Here is a 21,500-nt window from a genome sequence, read left to right on the forward strand (position 1 = left end):
TTATTATTTTTGCTACACTTCAACATTTTTTCATCAATGAATCACTTCTCTTGAATGGTGATTTCTCTTTCTTTGATTTGGATTTGTGTGTGTGTGTGTGTAAATCTCCCCCCCCTCACATCCCCCCAAGAAACCAGGTAATAAAATTACTACATCTTTGGAGACAAATTGCACCCTGATTGGGAATAAAATTTTTATTACAGCCTTTGACCTTGAGGATTCTGTAATATTACTTCGATGTCATTTGCAGTCAGGAGCTAAATTTGATGAGACGTAGCCTACAATGAAAATACAGTTGGGAATGGACACTAGTTCTGTCAAGCATTGAATATGTGAAATTTGTCCTAGAATTTCTAGATGAAGAAGTGACTTATCTCCCTTACAATGTATTATGAGGATCAATTTAGATATGTCATTGCTCCTTTAAAAAGAAATATAAGCATTGTAGGGTTTTAGGTTGATAGGTAAATAGGCAAGCTGTAGTACAATGTATAATTATAAAAGAAATAGAAAAATTAATAGGGGTATCAAGGAAGAGTGATGAAGGCCATGGAGATAAGATGATATGGGAATGGGATCCTGAAGGATGATGTTCCAGGGTTGAGTGGTGCTAGACAGGAGAGCATTCTAGGCAGATGAAACAGTCTGTATAAAATCTCAGCATTGTTGAAGGCCAGGGGAGGGGAGATGCTAAAAATGGAGGACTGATTGTGGTGGGTTGATCAGAGTAGTTTGGCGCTGGAGCCTTTCATCCTAAATTATTTCACCCTAGGCTCCATCTAGGGGAGCAATGGTAGGGTATTCTTTGGAAGAGGATGAAAACTGATTGAACCAAGGATGGGCACCTAGCTCAAAAGTGACTCATTAATAGGTTGACCAAGAATGCTAAGGTAGCCCGGCCGGAATGGCTCAGTGGTTGAGCGTTGACCTGTGAACCAGGAGATCATGGTTCAATTCCCAGTCAGGGCATATGCCTGGGTTGCAGACTTGATCCCCTGTGGAAGGCATGTAGGAGGCAGCCAATCAATGATTCTCTCTTATCATTGACTAGAGGCCTGATGCACGAAATTTATGCAAGATTAGGCCTTCCTTCCCCCAGCTGCTGGCACCGGCTTCCCTCTGGCCGCCAGCAGACACCTGGGACCTGAGCTTCCCTTGCAACCCCGGCTTCATCCAGGAGGTTGTCAGGAAGGATGTCGGTCTAATTAGCATATTATGCTTTTATTATTATAGATGTTTCTATCACTCTCTCCCTCTTCCTTCCTCTCTGAAATCATTAAAAAAATATAAAAGAAAAAAAAAAGAATGCTAAGGTGAGCCCATTAAAATGCTTTAACCCACTAAGGACTATACTGGTTTCCCCATTGATTTAGGAGGGGTGTGTTAAACTATAGCAAAAGGGATCTATGCAGGTCATTAGGGGAGCAATAGGACATGGCTATTCCCTTGACCTATTCCAATCCTAGGGACTCCAGTTCTAGAATATGTATTACCTTGTAGTAAGCTCTGTTTTATAAGGCAGGCTGAGTGAGTCTCTAAGAGTCAAAATGGCTTAACCAACATGTTAGGCCATGGATCGAAGGGAGGTGGAAGAGAAGTTAATCTGAAAATTTATTCTGAGGTAGAGTCAAATAGGAGTGACTTATTATCAACTATCAAAGAGGAATTCCCTAAAGAAGTGGACAAGGGTGCTTTCCTTCTTACCAATCATTATTTTTATTAATATATTTTACAAGACTGCAGTCGAAATAATATTAAATACAAATTTTTTTATACAGAAAGTGTAATAAAGTTAAAATAGTTCCTTGTAATTCATAGCATTATTGCAATGCTTACAAAATTTTTGCATAGAGTGTGCAAGGATTGATGTTATTCAAAACAAAACAAAACTAAGCTCTTTCTTACATCACACCCAAACCCAGAGAAAAAACAAAATAAAACAAAAAATAATCCAATGGCTGAACTTAATTGCTTTATGGGAATGGGATTCCTTTATCAAAATCTCCAAGCAACTTGGACTTCCATGACCTCATCTGTTAAAAGCACCAGAATCTGGCTTCTCCGGGAATGCATTTAGCGGGCACAAGGATGCATGTCCTCTACTTTTTCTAAAATCTGACCTCCTGAAGAGATCTGTTTCTGCCTCTTTGTGGCCTCAGAAAAAAGAGGAAGTTGACTGGGGAGGTAGTTAACATGGAAAATCCACTTCCCCCTCAGTAAAACAAATTAGGTTAATTCTGGTTTGTGGACTCTTTCCTCTCCTTTGCTAGGATCTCCCTCCTCTACCAAGAAACCTGATTTCTGGCTCTGGTGTTGTTAGTTCCATGAGACCCTTTAAAGGTACCCATTCCTGATTTGCCACTGGGACACATTCACCATTGAAAGAAAACCCCTGAATGACTTATCCTAAAACAAGATCTCTGGTGTTTTTGAGTTCATCCCTTTATTAAGTTTTATGAGGTTGTTGAGCCAGACAAGCACTACCGTACCCTGCTGATACCAGGACTGAGTCAGTTGGGAGCAGTGAGAAACTCTGTCCGCAACTCCCCAGTGGATCAGATATGTGCTATTGAGAAAGCACAGAAAAGCAGGATGAGCCCCAATCTCTTTGCTATTTGGCCTCTCAGCTCTGGTTGTGGGCAGGTTGACAGCTGAACCTTAACATGGGCACACTGGTTGATACTCTGTTCAGATGGCCCCTTGCTGAGTTAATTCTTCAAAAATGGTTTTAGGTCTTTTAATTCATATAGATCAAATCCTGACCCTTTTGCTTAGAAGATGAAAGTGCCCCAAAGCCACCAAGTTGTAGAGAACTTCAGATGCACTCACCTCCTTTAGTAATTGGAATGCCACCGACCCCATTGCTGAATCCAGGGTACCCGATGTAAAATGTACATGTTCAAGGTTAAAGGGTGCCACTGTTTAAACAAGGATTGACAAATGGGTCTCTTTTCCAACTTAGATCAATTGAAGTGACAGCCTGAGTGCTTTGGTGAGGAGACTCTACCTTGGGGAGAAGTATGGCTCATTAGTGATGGCTGATAAGGTGTGGGGTGTGGGGCTCAAGACATTAGCAGAGCCAAAGTGGTCAGGTTGGGTATTGAATGCCTAATGCTAATTGAGTCCTTTCTAGCCCTATATTCTAGTAGGGAAACAGGGACAATGATAGAGATTGCTCTCCCTTCTATCTGATTCTTTCCTTGAGTTTTGTTATAAGTAAAGGTAGGAAGTATGATAACCAAATGGTGTCAAAGACCTCACCTAAATAAGACACTTGTCTTTTGAACTGAGGAGTAGGGAAGATGATATATGTGTGAAGAAATGCTGACTTATTTAGCCACACACATAGATCATGAAGCATTAAAATTTTCTCTTAAATGTAAGGCTGACAACCCAGGCATCTTCCAGTTTATAAGAACAAGAAGCCTGACTTAACAGGAACCATATACACAGTAAACTAATTTTTTTGGTTCCAGATTCTATTATTAAACAGATTTTCTATATCTTCACCCCAGGAATCTGTACTTCAGTACTGGATGCTGTCATAGATGAGAGTTTACAGAAAGAGGGGAGATAAAAGTTTTATAGCTTAATCTACCCAAAGTGGTCCAATCTAAAAACTGGTAGCAGACATTTCTCAATGGCTTAAAAAATATTTTGACATGTTGGGGACTTCATAGCTTAGTGGTCTGGAGTTAGAGTCACATTCCAGCTCTGCCATTTTCTAGTTAGTGGCTTTGGGCAAGTTTTTTTAACCTCCCTAAGCCTCAGTTTCCATATCTGTATATTGGAACGATAATAAAACCTAACCCAAAGGATTATTTTGAGGGTAAAATAGTGAATGCATGTAAAACACTTAAGCACACTGTCTAGCACATAATAAATACTCAATGACTATAAATAAAAAATTAGTATTATAATTGGAGAATAGAATCCAGCTCTTGTCATATCTTAGATTAGGTTTTGGGTCCAAGAAGCCCTATTCAATTTTATGCCAAATTTCTTGGGCGAGATTCTCTTTGGGGAGAAGGTCCAGAACTTTGCTCAGATTCTCAAAATGTTAGCGCCCCATGAATTAGATGAACATGGGGACTAAAGAAACACCAAAATCTTCCTTGTCAACAAGTAACTCTTTCCTGCCCTAAGATAATTCTTTGCTATACTGAACTTATGTCACAACCTACGTGATTAGCTTGGATTTTCTCACATTGTAAAATCTGAGTTCTATATCATTTCGCCAAAATGATCTAAATGCAGAAGTAGGTTGTGAAGACATTGGAAGAGGGACTACTAGATAAGTGTAGGAGTAGGAAGGCAGAGTAGATTTTAGGGAAGACAAATGTTTCCTTCTCTCTTCTTGAAAAGAGGGCAGCCTCGTGTTGTTTTATCTGACCTTAGCTACTGGTCATCGAAGACTTGAAATCCCCTCACTTGCTAGTGAGAGTGTCTGTCTCTAGGACTAATGAGGCATTCTGGGACATTACTCTGGCTTCCTATTGTAACAGGAGCATTTGGACACTAAACATACTTCCTGCCTATACAACCTTTGTTTTATTTTGACTGAAAACCTCATGGCAATGGGACTGATAGTACCACATTTGGGGTTGATGTTGAGTTAGCTTTGTTGTAGGTATGTTTAAGACTGTTCATTGATGGATTTGATAACATCACTAATCCTGTTAAGAAATCACACTTTCTATGGCTTCAAGGGCTCATAGTATTCTTGAATTGCTCTCTTTTCTCAAAGGAAGATGCTAATTTCCTACTCTGTCAGTATCTGTAAAAGGAAAGGGGGTAAAAACAAAAGAAAATCAAGTATGTGAGCATAGGTCACCCCAAATGGGCTATTTTCTCTGACACTGGCACTCTAATAATATGTAAAATAAGGACCTCCCAACCATAATTATTTTCCCTTTGCCATTCGGATCTGCCTTGAGAAATTTCAAGGGCTCCATTATGAAGAAAGCTTCTAAGAACCATAGAAATCACATTGCTTTTGAACGTGCTAATGTGGGTGGTGAGCTATGCTGGCTGAAGCAGCAGGTCTCCAACTGCTTTATCTCTTATCAGCGGTTTAGCTTTGTGAATGAGAAACTCAGAGGCAACTGTATAATTTTAAATTCTGATGACCACAAAGAAAGAAATGCGTCTGACATGCCAATGCAGTAGCTTTGACTATTTTCATGGAAATATGTTGGAAATGGGGGAACCTGCCACCAAAGAGAGAGTGATGAAAGGCCAAAAGAGAGACATTTTATATTTGAGATAAAAGACCTATTTTCTAAAGTTGTTTCTTTTATTATAACTTCCCCCCTCCCCCACCTACTACTGGGGCACCAGGCAAACGTATTATTCTGGGAACTGCTTTGTTATCTTTCTGGCGCCTAAGATTTCCTGGTGCAGGGGAAAGCTAGAAGATGGGTCTTGTTTACAACATACTCAAATGAGATTTTCACCTTTCCCAGAGCCTTCAAGAATAAGAACCAGGTGCTTACATGAATCTATGTATCTCCTTTGTCCAAGCATTGTGCTACCTTTTGCCTAAAATAAACAAAGGCAAGATATTCTCATCTAGATGAAGGGCAGGGTTGCCCATTGAATCCTCCTTTGGTTGAATCCAGATAAAATGCTGAAGGACTCCTTTAGTGATGCCAATTAGGGTTTGTAAAATGGTGGTTGTTTTCATTAAGAAAAAAACCCACATTTCCTCCGTGACGTGAATACTCATATTACAAAACCTCATTCATACTGATGCTATTTTAACAATATTGAGTAAAGCTGGGATTAGCGATAGGGATGTTGACTAAAGCGACAGATCTCAGGTAGGAACCTACCTTACCACACAGAGGCAGATACGGAATTCGAAATAGTCTTCTTTGCACTCCCACTACATGAAAGAACAAAGACCCAGGGCCTTGGGAACAAAATGAAACTGGAATTAACCTGGTTCATCCCAGCAACAGCTTCATGAAAGAATGGTACAATATTTTTTCTTCCTACATATTTTAATAGATGCTTCTTTCAGGATTTCTAATTTTTATTGGTCTCACCAACCCTTCAGGCCTGATGTGGTCATAGCATTGTAAGTACAATGCAGGGATGAGTAACTGAGGTGGTGATGCCAAAAAGACACGTTAAGTCAAAATATGCTCTGAAGGACCATGGAATGGGCATCTTTTTGGACTGTGGGGAGGTGAGGTGGAAATCTCTAAGTAGAGGTTGTAGAAATAGTGTCTCCAGGGGAGAGATTCTGAATTTAAATCACGGGACCCCTGCTTCATTTATTGCCACATTAGGTGCAGACAGGAGGAACCACCTATCTACTTAAGATCTAAGGAAAAAACTCTTGAAGGATCACAGCTTTTCTTTCCTTCCATCTTCCTCTAATTCCATCCTCCCTGTTCCCCAGATCCTGTGAGCCTGCATTTCTCAGATTAGTGGATCTTTTTTTTTTTTAAACACAGCATAAGGCTAAGCTTTTTTCAGTGGCCAAGTATTTCTATTCTCAAGGACAGATGGACATGTAGGCTTACTCCATGCTGTTGTAAAGTCTCTTTCTGTGCTGCTGTGTCCTACTCATACCATAAACAACCTCTAAATCAGGGGTCAGCAAGCTTATTCTGTAAAGGCTAATTAGTAACTATTTACTAGCAATGCATTATGGGCCATGAGATCTCTGGCACAGCTACTCAACCCTGCTGTTACAGTAGGAAATCGGTCATAGACAGCAGGTACATAAATGGAGGTGGTTGTGTTATAATAAAACTTTATTTACGAAAACAGGTGATGAGCTGGATTAGGTTTAGGGACCACAGTTTGCTGACCACTGCTCTAGAATTGAACCTCAAGCAATCTTTGGTCCCTGGTGGCTGGGCAGGCAATGGAAATGATCCAAAGAAAACTGATGTAAAAGAAATGAAAACCAATGCAAGTTTATAAGATCTAGGCCTTGGGTAACATAATTCAAAAGCCTCATATCAAGTTTCCATCTACATTGATGCCACCATAGGACTTTTGAAAACCTCCATCACACCTTCATAGTTTCCCAAGACTGTACCTTTATGACTTAGTGAGACCTAAGTGCTAAACCTACTTGGAGATAATTTTTAATTTTTAAAACTCTTCGGAAGAATATGAACATACTAGAACTTCTAGAATATTGAAGATTCATTTGAGTTCTCTGTTATGCCACCTGTTGCTTAATATACAGAAAGGTGTGATTGTCTAGAAGCCATTATATATAAAGATTAGAAAGAATCTCATTTTTTAAAATTAAAGGTTCTCAGATTTTAATGTAAAAGATATATATATATATATTTTTTTTTTCCAGAATTCAGGTAAAACTTTCTCTCATGACCATGGACAAATATTCTAGTTGAAGGAAGTAGGGAGGGGAAAAAAAGTACATTGAAAAACTTAGAATGCATTTTACCACATTCTAGAGTCTGAACAGAAACACATAATTTAATCCATGCCAAATTCCCTGTCCATTACCTCGTATGCTGTGGTCACCTAGCACAAATGAAGATTAGGATTTTATGTCATGACTGTTCCCTATGGCTGCTTGATTTCTAATCTTGGCAGCTATTATTATTTGTTTTATTTGTGATGTGATTACCTTTAGGATAAACTTTGTGAGTGGGATCATACCAGAATTTTTTATTGGTATAAAATTCCCAAGGTGCTGACCTCAGCTTCAGGTGATGATTAGAACAAAATCAGAGGAAAGTTCAAGAACCTTTTATTTTCTTGTCATCCACACACTGTGTACTTAAGGTGGCAAAATGCAAGGATGGTCTGTCTGCTTAAAAAACTTTGTCTTAAGGTATTCAGCCACAAAGGACCTCCTCATAGCTACTTCTGTTTATCTGAATGATATGGGGTAAATGCTCCCAATCACCAAGGAGGGCCTTTCCCAGCTGGCCAAGCCCTGTGTGTGGTAAATATAGATTCTGCAGTGTGATCCTATAGGTTATAAACAATACTGATCCAGAGCAACTTGGTAGCTTTTTTTTAGTTTTCTTTTTTAGACTCTAGGGTTACAAACTAAGCAATCTCATGATCTGGCCTTTGAACAACCCAATTCTTCTATATGGGACATTAAGCAAGAGTGACTAGAGGGAGCTGGTGTCTGGAAGCCAGCAGGGCCATGGTCAGGCTGCGACCACCCCTCCTCCCCCTACTTCTACGTGACTAAGCAACACACAGCTTGCTTTTACATCCCACATATGCAAACCTTGAGTGTCACCTCAAAGATATCCAACTTTTTTTTACTTTATCTCCTATGACAAATCTTACCCTGCTTGTGAAGTAAGAAAAAATTAGGATTTTGCTGAGAAACAAAAAGATGCCATTCAGGCCTACAAATGCTACTTCATTTAGGATGGTGGGGCCACTCCTTGCCAAGTGGCATCCAGGACTGTGTAAGCCAAGTGTGTCTCCATTCTGGGCTCCTCAGAGTCCACATCTGTCGGCCACTTGGCTTGTCAACCTGCTTTTAAGATACCCAGTCACGACTAAACCATTCCCCTCCAATCACCCAAAATAAACTATAGGAAATAATAAGATAAATAGGATGTGCTTCTCCTTGCTGAGTGCATTGACTTAAGGCATAGGCACATTTCCCCCTCTTTGAACAGAGATGGTGTAATCCCCTGTCCCAGCACAAGAGCTGGCCAGGGTGACCCTGGAGCATGATGATGAAGGTGGAGTGATGGGTGGTAGCTGATGGCGGGAATTAGAATTGTTTCCACGAGTGGGGGAGTGGGTGCTGCTGGGCCCAGGGGGGCACAGTGACTCAGTTTATGCTACACATCAGTAAGCTTTTGGGGTGTGTGTGTGTGTGTGTAGTGCTTTAGATCTGTTATTCTTGGAGAAAACATAATGGTGGATTTCAGAATATGACTATCCCTACATTGCAAAAAATATATAAGAAGATCGAAGTCGGTGAGTGTTGTGGCTCTACCTACCAATCCCAAGAAAATATAAAAATAATTAGGTTACTCTTAGACTTCCATCTCCAAATGGCTCCTCTTGGGGTTGGGGGTCCCACTCTTGTTAATTTTGATTGATCCAATAATTTTGGGTCGGAGTCTATTGAACAAGTCAGAAGTGAGGACAGAACAGATTTTGAGCCATTTCCCCCATTTTTAAACAGAGATGCATCACCCATTTACTCTTTGCCTGTAAGGCCATGGAGTAGCTTCCAGCCGACTGAGGAGCAGCTGTTCTCCGATTTTGTGCTGATTTATGACTCCTGTTTTGATGAGGGGGTTATATGTGAGTTGGAAGGAAGGAAGAGAGGAGTTGGGTGAGCAGTTTACACTTTGCTAAAATTCCTCCTCCTCATCCATCCAGCGACAAAGGCCCCCAAACATTTGATTGCAGGGGCAGACCAACCACTTGAGTTTCCATGGTCGACTTCTGTGGCATTGCCCCTCCCTAACGTGAGGAGGGAGGAGTCGGCCAGCCTCACTCCAGCTGCAAAAGGAAACCAAATGTCCATGTTTAATCCCAGGGTCTCGGCGCTGGAGCGTGACTTGGAGATTCCCGCCATCACTGCCCTGAAATGACACTAAAGGAGGTGCGGATGCTGTTTGGTGAGTGTCGGATAAGCTGAGTGATTCTGGAGGGTCTGGGGGTGCGGAGCCTGACCAGTGTTTTGATTTCATCTTGTAGGTGGTAGGGTGGGGATGGAAATGACAATATCACAGGGTCACCCGTGGTTCCTTTTGTACTGAAACCTCATTTTATACAGAGGATATATATATTTATTTATATATATTTATATATATTTATATCCACCCACTCACACACACACAAACGCTCACGCTCACTCACCCATGCGCGCGCGCACACACACAAGGTCTTTGATAGGCTTTCTGTGTTCTAGTAAAAATAGCTGGCAGCCCGTGTCTGAAGCCAGAAAAAGGCCTTCCGCTGCCGACAGCGTCCACTGTGGAGAGTCTCTCAAAGGCAGACACTTGTGTTTATCTGACAAGTGGAACCGGTTCCTGCCTGGGACAGGAATAGTCTCCCATTGGCGCAGACGCAGAGCTCGAAGACCTTCTGCCTCGTTCCTGTGGGCGTGTAGGATCCGTGAGGCAGCCTAGGTAGTCTGATTTTCGCAGCATCTAACTTAATCTAAAGAGAGTAGATAGGAAGGGAAGAGTTAGAGGCTGTCCTTGACCCTCCTGACATTCAGAAATAGCAGATGCTTGTTCAGTTCCACTTGGATCAAATGAGCACATACTCGGGGTTGAATATTGTGGGTACCAGGGATGCGGAGATGAATGAGACAGAGTCTCTACCTCACAGAAGCTTATAGTCCAGTGAGACAACATTGCACTGGCTGTATATGTATATTAGCATTTTGCAAAAGTCTATCATGTAGAAAGTGAATAGAGTTCTAGAGTGAAATGCATTTGGGAATTGGAGTTTGTAGCTGTTTGAAGAGACGGTTTTGATAACTGACTGCTCTATCTGACTAGCTCTTTTAAAACAAATACAGTATAGCAAATGCCAAACCAATCAGAAGGCGGGCTGGGCGAACAGTGGCAACTGGAGATGGATCACCTCTAAGTAGCTCCGAAAGGGAGGGTAGAGCTTTGCTTTAATAAAGAAAAATACATTTTTTTCCTACTTTTAAAAATTCTTAAATAGAAAACTTTGCTTATGGACACAGTGAAGGCACTTTAAACAGTCTGCAGCTGAATCATGTTTTCTTTGGGGACTTGGCTTACATTGCAAAAACATGAGCAACTTATTCTGTCCACCCAAGTGAGATTGTGTTGGGTTAGGAGGATGAATATTTGCAATCTGTCAGGTGGACTGAAGTTTTGGCTTGTTCTGGTTTGGGATAGCTGTTGGATCTGACTCTCTATACCTAATGAAAGTAGAAACAGGCAACATCAACTTTTAAAACGACTACCAGTAAATTTTGTTCATCATTAGCCAGATGTGTGTGATATACATCTTAGTTTGCCAGCTACATAAATCGTATTTTAATATGACAACAGACAGAATCTGGAAATAGCATTCCTCCCTACAGCCATATGTATTATTTTGTACTTGCCATTATCTCAGCACCTTACAAATAATGAGGCATAACTTGAATGTATTGTGGGTATGGCTTATCGTTGTCCTGGTCGACATATCTGTTCCCCAAATAAAACCTTCCGGTTGGCTCCTTTGGTTCTTACAGCGTAGAATCAACTTCAGTGGTAAAGGGAGGAACCAACCAGTTTGGAGGAAGGCTGGCTGGTTGCAGCTGCATCTCTCCGGACTCCTGTCCTTTTCAGCCCCTACCTCTCCATCTTTGGACTCCAGTCTCAGCTCTGTCCTGCAGGTGGCTTCCATATTGCCGGCTTCTGCATTTATTTCTACTCCTTTTGGGGCCTCCATCACCAGAGACCGGGTTGGGGACTCCAACCTGAAATATATACAAGACTAAGATTAAAGATCCCATTTCAGAATTTTTTTTTGTGTGTGTGTGTGGAAAATTTCAGAGGATGTTAGATGCTCAGAGCATTGAAGGGGCACTTCAGTATTTGCTCAGGACATCTGTCTAGCTTTGCTTTACAAACCTGGTCACACTGATGAGGGAGCACAGATCTTGGCTTCACCCTCATTGCATATCACCACGCTAACCCAGAGAAGGGAATATCAGGAAATGTAGTGCCAGCTTAGCTAAGTTGATCAAACACAAATCCACACCACTATGTCATCCTGTTTTTAATGGCTGCTTTGGCTTAAACACTGTACTTGATGGAATCCATTTTAACTTCTAGTATAGAAACTGATTGAAATAAAATAAGCACCTACAAGAAGGAAGGAGAAACTTAGGATCTGCTGTGAAGTCAAGTTACTCTGAAATCCATGCTCCTCATAAATGCAGTAGCTATGCAAATTTTATGAATGGAAATGCTGAAGTTTTAGAGATCTGTTTGTCTTTATTCTTTTAAAAAATATATTTTTATTGATTTCAGAGAGAGGAAGGAGAGGGAGAGAGGAATAGAAACTTCAATGATGAGAGATTCATTGATCCAGTGCTTCTTGCACGCCCCCTAACTGGGAATCAAACCTCAACCTCCAGTTCATACATTGATACTCAACCACTGAGCCACACTGGCCTGGAAAGATCTGTCTGTCTTTAAATAATGAGTTGAAAATCTAAGCAGAATACTCTAGGGTTGTGCTCTATAAAGATTTAAGAAATGGGTTGGATATTGTCATTTGAAGGCCATTCCTTTCAGAAATACAGTGATAGTCTGTCCCTTTTAGAGCAAAGCCATTTTGAAGTTTGCTTTTATGAAAGGCAATCCAGAACATTACAAAACACTCTTTTGAATCAATCCTTCTTTCCAAGAGTAGAACTTGTTGGTTTATTTAATAAACTTTTATTATACTAGACCTACAGAGACATAGACCTATAGAGACAGAGAAGTGGCCTCTTTCCAAGTCTGAAAGGGTCGATAGGAAGTGACTCATTTATCTGGACAACATCTATTGAATTCCTATTCTATGCAAAATGCTGGGGTTATAGTTATAAACAATATAGACCTCCTTGCCCTAGTGAGCTTATGTGCTGTTGTGGAAGAGATACATTAAGCAGCTATTGGTTTATGGTGATGAGGATTCCTTGACAAAGAAGTTCAGGGGATTATAAGAGTTTATATAACTGGGGATTGGCTTGTGGGAGCTGAGGCCTGGGAAGGCTTATGATGACATCTGAAGGATAAGGAGGAGTTAACCTGGTGAAAGATGAGTGTTCCAAGTAGAGGGAGCAGCATGCATGAAGACTTTCAGGAAAAAAATAGTTATGTGGCTTAAAAAATTGAAAGAAGGTTCATAGAGACTGTGGTAGTAAGAAGAGGAGGTAAGAGATAAGTTAGGCATGGCCTTGCAGAATATGGTGACCCAGTAAAACATTTATAGAGGCTTAAAAAGATAATGGACAACATGATCTGATGTCCATGTTGGAAAGATTACTGTGGTAGTTAATTTTGTGTGTCAATCTGACTGGGACCCAGGGTGCCCAGGCATTTGGTCAAACATTGCTCTGGGTGTATCTGTGAGGGTATTTCTGGGTGAGAGTAACATTTAGATCAGTGGACTCAGTAAAGTAGATCGCCCTCCCTCCCTCATCCAATCAGCTGAAGACCCGATCAGAACGAAGGCCGAGTAAGAAGGAACTTTGCCTGCCTACGTGAGCTGGGACATTGGTCTTCTGCTCTCAGACTAGAATTCACCCCACCACCTCTCCTGGATCTCCAGCTTGCTGACTGCAAGTAAGGACTTCTCAGCTTCCATTATCAGGAGAACCAATTCCTTACGGTACATTTGCTTATTTATACTGTATTAGTCAGGGTTCTCCAGATATACAAAACAAACAGGGTGTGTGTGTATAATATTAAATATATATATATATATATATATATATATATATATATATATATATATATATATATCTGGCTAAAGAGTGGATAAGAAGGGACATGAGAATTGCAAGGAGAAGAGCTAGAAGTCTGTGGTTATCCATGTGGGAGAAGATGATAACTTGGATTTGATGATGGAATTAGAAATGATTTCCAGTGTTGTGAGTTTTATAACTGGTATACTGTGTGGATCAGCCACTAAGGTAGGAAGAGTGTTGGTGGAATACTTAGAGCAGAAAATTGTGAGTTTAGATGTGTTGAATTGGAGGTGGTTGAAACGTCAGGTGAGAATGTGGATATGCAGGGCTAGAGATTGAAATGGGGAGGTGTGTTTGGTTGTGGCTGGCAGCAGATTCCCATGTTGCTGAGTTATTGACAGTGTGTACACACAACCTCAAAAAGACTATCTAAAACATACTCAGACTCTGGAGTGTCAGCTGACTCGTTTGGGCTGCTGAGACTAGGAATGCACTCAGAGACGGTTGTCTTAGCCAAGTCACAATGTAGGTGGCATCCTACCAGGGTGAACATTTCCTTTGAAATGTCCTCACTCTATAGCTAGAGACAGAGCAAGATCCTCACCAGAGTTCCAAAGTGCCCAGACGCTGTTGCCCTCTGAGGTGGTCTCACGGAATATGACAAGGACAAGCTTGGTTGTGTCTCCTAAGCCTGGGGAGATGCTTTCTCTCTGCAACCAACATTTCCAGGCGCGTTTCTGCATTCATTTGAAACCTCTCCTTCTCTGTTCAAATTGCATTTCAAGTACCTGTGAAACATGGGGCAGCAAGAGTGTCCCTTTGCTCCGCAGTTACACTAGGAAGTGTCATGAATCAAAAGAATTCACAAAACTTAAAACGCTATCACAAGGTCTGTTTCTAACACTCAGAGAATAATTTATTTGCTGTTGGCATTATCAGTTTGTTCTCTCTGTTTCAAGCTCATTTTTTGTTGAAATTGTTTTTGTTGAAACAGTGATTACTTATCCAGATTTCTCATTTTCATTTCCTTCATCATAAGAATCTACATTAATCACTTCCAAACCTCGACAAGCTTTTAGATCATATTTTGCTCCCATCCTCAGAGAATGGAGACAATAGCTTTTATTACTTTGGGGAACGACCTTCAAAACATCATAAAAAACAAGTAATGTATGTGGTAAGTGAAATAGCAGAGGGTTAGCTAGCAGTCTTTCCTAGGAAGAGCAGAGTCACACTAACACCAACACCTGGGATTACTGTGTATGTTCTACATTTGAGGGGAAAAAATGAATTAGAAAAAGTTGTGATTGAAAGGTAAATAATTTAGAAAAAAATGATGGGAGGGTTTGTAAAGTTGGCGGTGTTTTAGTCAATTGAAGTAGTTGCTTTCAGGGGGTTCTTGGGTTGGCTGAGGCCCATGGCTGGGAAATTTTTATTCAGTTAGAATCACATGAGGAGCTTTCGAAACTTAGGTCCCGTCCCATATAAATTAAGTCAGAATTCCAGGCCATTTACATTTTCAAAAATTTATCTATATGGTGATGGTTGAAAACCACTGTCTTAGACTGACTTAGCAGTTCTGTGTGTGTTACAGATACACAATTTTTAATACGGAACCTTTAGCACTTCACTGGTGGGAATAGAATGGTTATGATATTTTTAATTTTTTTTTTATGAATTTGAGAGCGAGAAACATCAATTTGTTGTTTCACTTGTTAACTGATTCATTGTTTGATTCTTGTATGTGCCCTGACCAGGGATTGAACCTGCAACCTTGGTGTATCGAGATGATGCTCTAACCAACTGAGCTAAAGGCCCAGGGCCAGAATGATTATGATATTGCTTCTAGGGGAAGAGTAACCAAAGCTGTGACCTCAGGAGCTAAGTTAATGTGCTTGATAAAATAAAGACCTGCAGTGCCTACTCTGTAGGTTCACTGTACCATCGGGACCGCTTATAATTTTGGGTTGTTGATCTTATGATACTGTGTATATAAACCCTTAGCATACCAGTGGGGCTCTACTCAAAGAGTGTGTATACCAGTATTTGTCAATTTCTTCATTGATCTGAAGTTCATTAGCTCTGGTTGAATCTTCAAGAGCTCTAAGTTGAATTCCTATTTCAAGAAAGTACCATATTTTAGTTGTGCTCTTTGATAAACAAATAGTAATGAACCAACAGCCATGTTGAAAAACCTGATTAGCTTCAGCATTGTGGGCTACTTTGAATTCATGATGCGATTTTGATGCTGGACAACTTTCAGAGCACAGTACTGGCTACCAGCATGCCGAATACCGTGGCCCATTTACTTTTCAGTTTGAAAATTCATAATGCTTCCTCTGAGCACATTTTCTTGCCACCTTTGTGACTCTTCCTGTATTTCTGAGTTAGGTTAAAAGTATGACATCATGCTAATTAGGAACCTCAGAGGGAAACCCAGTGTCAAGTGCCAGTGACAGACTTAGATCCACATCTCATCAGTGAACTTATGTGACGTGCCCTGTGTGGTGGGTGCTTTTCATGTGTATTGTCCCATCTGATGTTCACTACCAGCCCCACTTGTGAGCGGAGGCAGTGGACAGTTTGAGAGGTTAAGTGTCATGGTGCAGATCATGTGCCTAGAGCAGTGATGGTGAACCTATGACACGCGTGTCAGAGGTGACACGCGAACTCATTTTTTTGGTTGATTTTTCCTTGTTAAATGGCATTTAAATATATAAAATAAATATCAAAAATATAAATCTTTGTTTCACTATGGTTGCAAATATCAAAAAATTTCTATGTGTGACACGGCACCAGAGTTAAGTTAGGGTTTTTCAAAATGCTGACAAGCTGAGCTCAAAAGGTTCGCCATCACTGGCCTAGAGAGTTACAGATCAAAGCATGGCCTCTTAATTCCTAGCGGATATGCTTTATAAAATTTCCTGGTTCTGATAGTTGAAAAGCAGTTCTGCATTTTAGGTAGAAATCTCATCCTGTAATCTGCTATGCCACCCAGAGTCCCCATAGGTTAGCACTTCAAATTTATAAAGACAAGCATTTGTTTTTAATAGTTTGGTTATCTGGAGGCTTCCTTTATCCAGGCGAAAGAGGATCTTCAACAGATTTTTCAGTGATGCGACTTGAACAACCCTCCTGGCCATCCTGCTGCAACGCATGGTAGGTCTAACCTTCCTCTCTGTGTCTGTTCCCTTCTCATTCTTCAAGTTTCGCTTAAATGCCACCTATTTCCCTGACCACCCTTTCCATCACTCAGGGACATTCCTTCATGCCACTGAACACAATTTGTCATTATTTGTCTGTTTACTTATCATTTCTTTCTTCCTCTAGAATAAGGTCTATAAAGGCAGGAAGTCCACTAGATTTATGCCCTGATCAAGATGTTGCCTGGGTAATCAATGAATATTTGTTGAATTAATGTGCCGCTTAGATTCTGCTACCTAGCATGGAACACAGTGTTCTTGTTATGTTCTGAGTAAGGTCCAGAACCATAAAAAACTCTTTCCTTCCCTTCCTGGTATGATTCTGGACAATTTATTATTGTAGTCTAATTACATTAGAATTGGCAGTCATATTGGCATTATGTCATACTTTTAGACCAAAAAGAGAAAATATGTCCCTCAGTTCGTGGCCCACTTTGCTAGTAACTACGTCATTCTACATTTGTGTGGCTAGGGCCACCGTTCCTCCCTTTTAAAAATTGCAATATGAATTTCTTGGGAGGGAATGTAGGATAGTGGTTTAAAGCTTGAACTTTCGAGTCAGGAGTGTGAGTTCAGGCACTTCCAGCTACTGGATGTTTGACCTTGGAAAAGTGGACAAGTCTCCTTGAGGCTCAGCTATTTCTCATTGTTCAATAGGGATAACGATACCTCCCTTACAGGACTATCATGAAGCTGGAATGTGGATATGTAGGTGAAACCCTAGCAGAGTACATGAAATGTGATGGTGAGTGATACTTTTTATTACTGTATTCATCCAGATACAAATTCTGTCACACCCATTCATCCCTCCCCCCTTAAACTGGGGTTAGAATGAATGAGTTTTTTTTCCCACCATTTCTAATCCCCTCTGACTTGCTTAACATTTCATCATCCACAAGAGGCATCCTCATTAATGTAGTGGCCACATGACAGACTTTGCAAAAAGCTGGAATGCCAAGAGTAATTTTATTTAAAAAGGTTCAAAGATTAGTGGCCAAAGAAGTCCATTCTTCCTCCAAAAATGTGTTTTGATTGTTATAAGAGTTGCTAAAATGTCAATGACTTTGAGAAGGGACAATCTTGACATTCTCTCTGCATTTGTCAATTACTTTTGCCAGAGTTAAAAACTGATCACATATAAATATGGTGCCTTCGTAGCCTAAGATGGGCTTCCGAATGGTGTTTAGAAGCTGGTGCTTTGTAGCAAATCACGTTTCTCATCATGTACTAGCCAAATTAATTGAGGTTTCCAAGGGACTGCCTATGAAACTACAGAAATGATCACTGCAGTTTCCAGAGGAAACTCCAGCCCAACCGGCACCCTGTCATCTCCAAAGCAATACATTCTTTACACTGAGAGATTCTTTCTCAAGTCAGCATGGAACTAAATAATTGATTTGAATATCAAAGAAATGATGTACATTTCCACACTAATGATAGTAATAACTCCCAAGCCTTCCCAATAAGAGCTAAAGGTCTCTGACATTTAACGACCCATGCAACTAACCTGACTCCACGTGCACTGGGAGCCAGGCTGTCAATTATTTTAATAAAGAATGAAAATTAAATTCACAAATGTTACTTAGATTTTTCTCCCTTAACTGAAATCACTAGCTTTGATCTAGTCAATGCAGCTCCATGGGACAGTGTATTACAGCAGAAGGAGTCCTGGGCCAGGAGTGGATTCGAATGACCAGGTCTGCCACTAAGTTGTCATGTGTCCATGGGGACCCATTCTCCTGGCCCGAAAATGTACTTCATTGCAGATTTTAGAAGATTAATAGCAAGTGAGTGTACTGCCTGCCATGTGATTATAATGCAAATGGTCATGATGTCCTCCCTTCATTCTCAATGCTGATGCTCAGTAGACATCCTACAAAAACGCTGCATTTGTTTGTTTATGTGGTGTATGGGAACACCTGTCTGTGGGGGCCAAAACAGGTAAGCTCCATAGCTCTAAGAAGGCTGCTAAGTGGAAATTAAGATCTCCTGGGTGAATAATGATGCTTCATTCAAGTTTAATTTTATAAAAGCTATCTAATAAAAAAGTATTGCATACTAGGCACTGTGCTAGGAAAACAATTCTAGTCATTATACTGTTATTAATCTTACTGTTAATGATCCTAATTTTATAAGCAGGTAACGTGAGGCTTGGGGATGTTAACCCTAACGCTCACACAGCTAGGAGAGAGCATCAGAACCCACATTTTCAAATGCCACCCCAAAACTGCTTTTATTGACTGAGCAAATGTTAGAGTGACAGAACTAAGTTTTAGGACTCTGGGGAAAAGTAAATTATTTTAAAAAACGTAGGGTGAACCTTGTGTTGAAAGACATTTTGACTAATGTGAATGTATACACTTAAAATGAAAGTAAATGGTTTCTGTTTGATATTAATTGAAAATTTCTATTTCTGGTCTAGCCATGAAATAAATAATTGGTTAATGTCTATTTTGCAAATAATTTGGTTGGTACGCACTTCGCAATTTTTCACAAACCATTTCAGGATCCTCTCTTAGTTGGGAGAATAGCATAGAAAGCCTGAAGTAGAATTTGAAAGCAATATGGAGAGAGGGCCTGGTTCTGTCTCAGGGTCAGTGTGGTAATCTGGTGGCTGAATACAGCAGAAGGCATTGTTTTGAGAGTGACTGGTGAATGTTAAACACTAATGATCACTATGTACTGAGCACCTCTATGTTTTTGGACATTTACATGGTCCAAGGAATCTTTAGGGCATCCTCCCCAGTATGTGGCAGAATTCCTATTGAACAGGTGAGGTTCAGTAAGGTGGTGTGATTTGCCCAAAGCCACCTAGTCACTGATTCCCAAAGGTGGCATGCAGGTGACCAGGATTGTCTGGCTTCAAACCAGCCTTCTCAAAACTTCCCCTTGAATCATCAACTATCCCAGAGGATGAATACGTTCCCCTGGGGCACAGGACCCACTAAAAGGCCAGGGTTTCTTTGAAGTTATGCGATTTAGTGTTCTACAGCATAAAGCATCCCTATTCAATAGAAAAATAGTGACTTAATTTATTATTGGCTGAATTCTTTATCTTCTACCTTAAAGTCTTTAGGTAAAACATTCTCCAGGAAGACATGTCACGGATATCCTATGGTTTCGTGTATCCTGGCTCAAGAAGCAGTGCTGTGTGTGATCTTTGATGCTCACCTTCTCTGAGCCCTAACGTACTCATCTACGAAACAAGGGTAATGATGAATCTAATAGTTGCCTTATAAAGCTGTGTTTATATAGTGCTTGGCACAGGTCTGGACAATTCCATCTCATTACAACTGTGAAAGCAGGAAAAGAAAATCTCACAAACATGGTGTGATTGTTAGAGATGTAGAAAAAATATCATTTCACTCCTCTTTTCTGCCAGTGTTTTGATTAATGGTTCCCCGTTAGAAGCATGTTTCCTTCCAATCTGTAGACGGCCCTTTGGGATATGTTGCTCTTCATCTCAGTTTGAAGAACAAAGGAGAGTGGTTTTACTCTCTACACAACAGCTCACAAAGTCATGAAACTCTGAAAATAATGGTTGATCTGTTTTTACTTCAGATCCTTTAGTGGGGTGGTCCATTTTAGTCATGCCCACGACTGGTGTCGAAAATATTCGTCTGATTTTCATATGTTTGTTAATTTTATCACATAACAAATGGAAATGGAGGGGAAAATGCTTGTACATTCTACCGCTGCATTTCCAATGGGATTTAAATAAAACCTCACCCTAGGACTCAGGACGTCTCCTTGGAAAAGAGACATGGTAATGATAATAATAGCACTATTTATATAATATTCATTGAGTTCTTCCTGTATCCCAAGACTTTGCCTAAAGTCTTTGTGTCTCATCCCACTTAATGCTCACTGCAACCCTAAGAAGTATGTCCTCATATCATCTCCATGTAGCCAGTACCAGACATCACAGCGGTCTCATGATCTCTAAGGCCTTTGCTCACTGTCAGAAACATTTCTGTTCATCCATGTGGGAGATTTTCATTTGAGGGATAGAGAATAAACCTGGGGCAAATTATGAGGACAGTAAAGCCATGAGGAGAAGGTCTTGTTATCAAAGGAATGATCATAGTATATATTAATGTGCTATTTTCTACTCAGAGCCACAACAAGGTAAATAAAAACTTCTCAGAAAAATCCAAGAATGATATATAGTGTATACTATATTTTGATGTAAAGCAAATTGTTTACATGGTGCAGATAGCTCTGCTAACAATAGTGTTTATCAAGATTATTTATTACAAGGCATTAAAATAAATCTGTTTTTCAATTACTCTCTAATGAAATGTACCAATTACCTTTTGAATGGTGACACATGGCTGTAATCTATTCCAGTGGGGATAAATCTTGTTTATACCAGGTTTCAAGGGCTCCTTCCTGAACTACATTAATTACTGATGTAAACAAAGATAGAAGATTACCATCACATTTATCGATGGATCCTGAACTTCACTGCAATACAGTTCTCTGGGTGAGATGACATTAATCATCAGGTAATTTCCAACAGTTATAGTGCAAAGCTGCTGTAAAGGGATATTTCTGCAAGCCGGCTGACTTTGGAGCTCATTTAGTAAGGGGGTCAAATCCTGGGGTAACAGGGAGAGGTCACGTAGCTGTTATGCACACTGTAGTTAGAAAATAGTGCTCTTTAGCAACTGGCGGGCTACCTGTTGGCCAACCAATGAATAACTACCCCAGAAAAGAGTCAAGCACTATTTGATAGTCTCACCCAGGTTGTGCTCATGAAATACTAGCAGGCTCCCACCAGTGCCAAGCTTGTGAAGTGGCACCACCTCTGGGAGAAAGTTTGTCCGGTGTGGGCTATTAATTCAGTAAGGAATTGGGAGGGAGAGAGAACGAGAGTGGTA

At 40.4% G+C, this 21,500-nt stretch overlaps 1 protein-coding gene and 1 long non-coding RNA gene across 2 annotated transcripts in view; one reads left to right on the plus strand and one right to left on the minus strand.

Moving 5' to 3' along the window:
* Positions 1-1,684: 1,684 nt before the first annotated feature.
* SGCD (sarcoglycan delta) overlaps positions 1,685-21,500 on the minus strand; it is a 315,741-nt gene continuing 295,925 nt past the window's right edge. Inside the window, exons 7-8 of the mRNA XM_070414525.1 lie at positions 11,308-11,431; positions 1,685-10,143 (exon numbers count right to left, since the gene is read on the minus strand). Coding sequence (XP_070270626.1) covers positions 9,970-10,143; positions 11,308-11,431 — 298 coding nt within the window. The 3' untranslated portion in view covers positions 1,685-9,969. The remainder of the gene's footprint in view (positions 10,144-11,307; positions 11,432-21,500) is intronic.
* On the plus strand, positions 16,493-19,802 carry LOC139011602 (uncharacterized). Its single transcript, XR_011471604.1, has 3 exons — positions 16,493-16,573; positions 17,298-17,362; positions 19,687-19,802. It is a non-coding gene; the product is annotated as an uncharacterized lncRNA (long non-coding RNA).

Source organism: Myotis yumanensis, unplaced genomic scaffold (assembly GCF_028538775.1).
Source record: "Myotis yumanensis isolate MYYU_CA2020_CCGP unplaced genomic scaffold, mMyoYum1.0.hap1 SCAF_5, whole genome shotgun sequence".
Lineage (NCBI taxonomy): Eukaryota > Metazoa > Chordata > Mammalia > Chiroptera > Vespertilionidae > Myotis > Myotis yumanensis.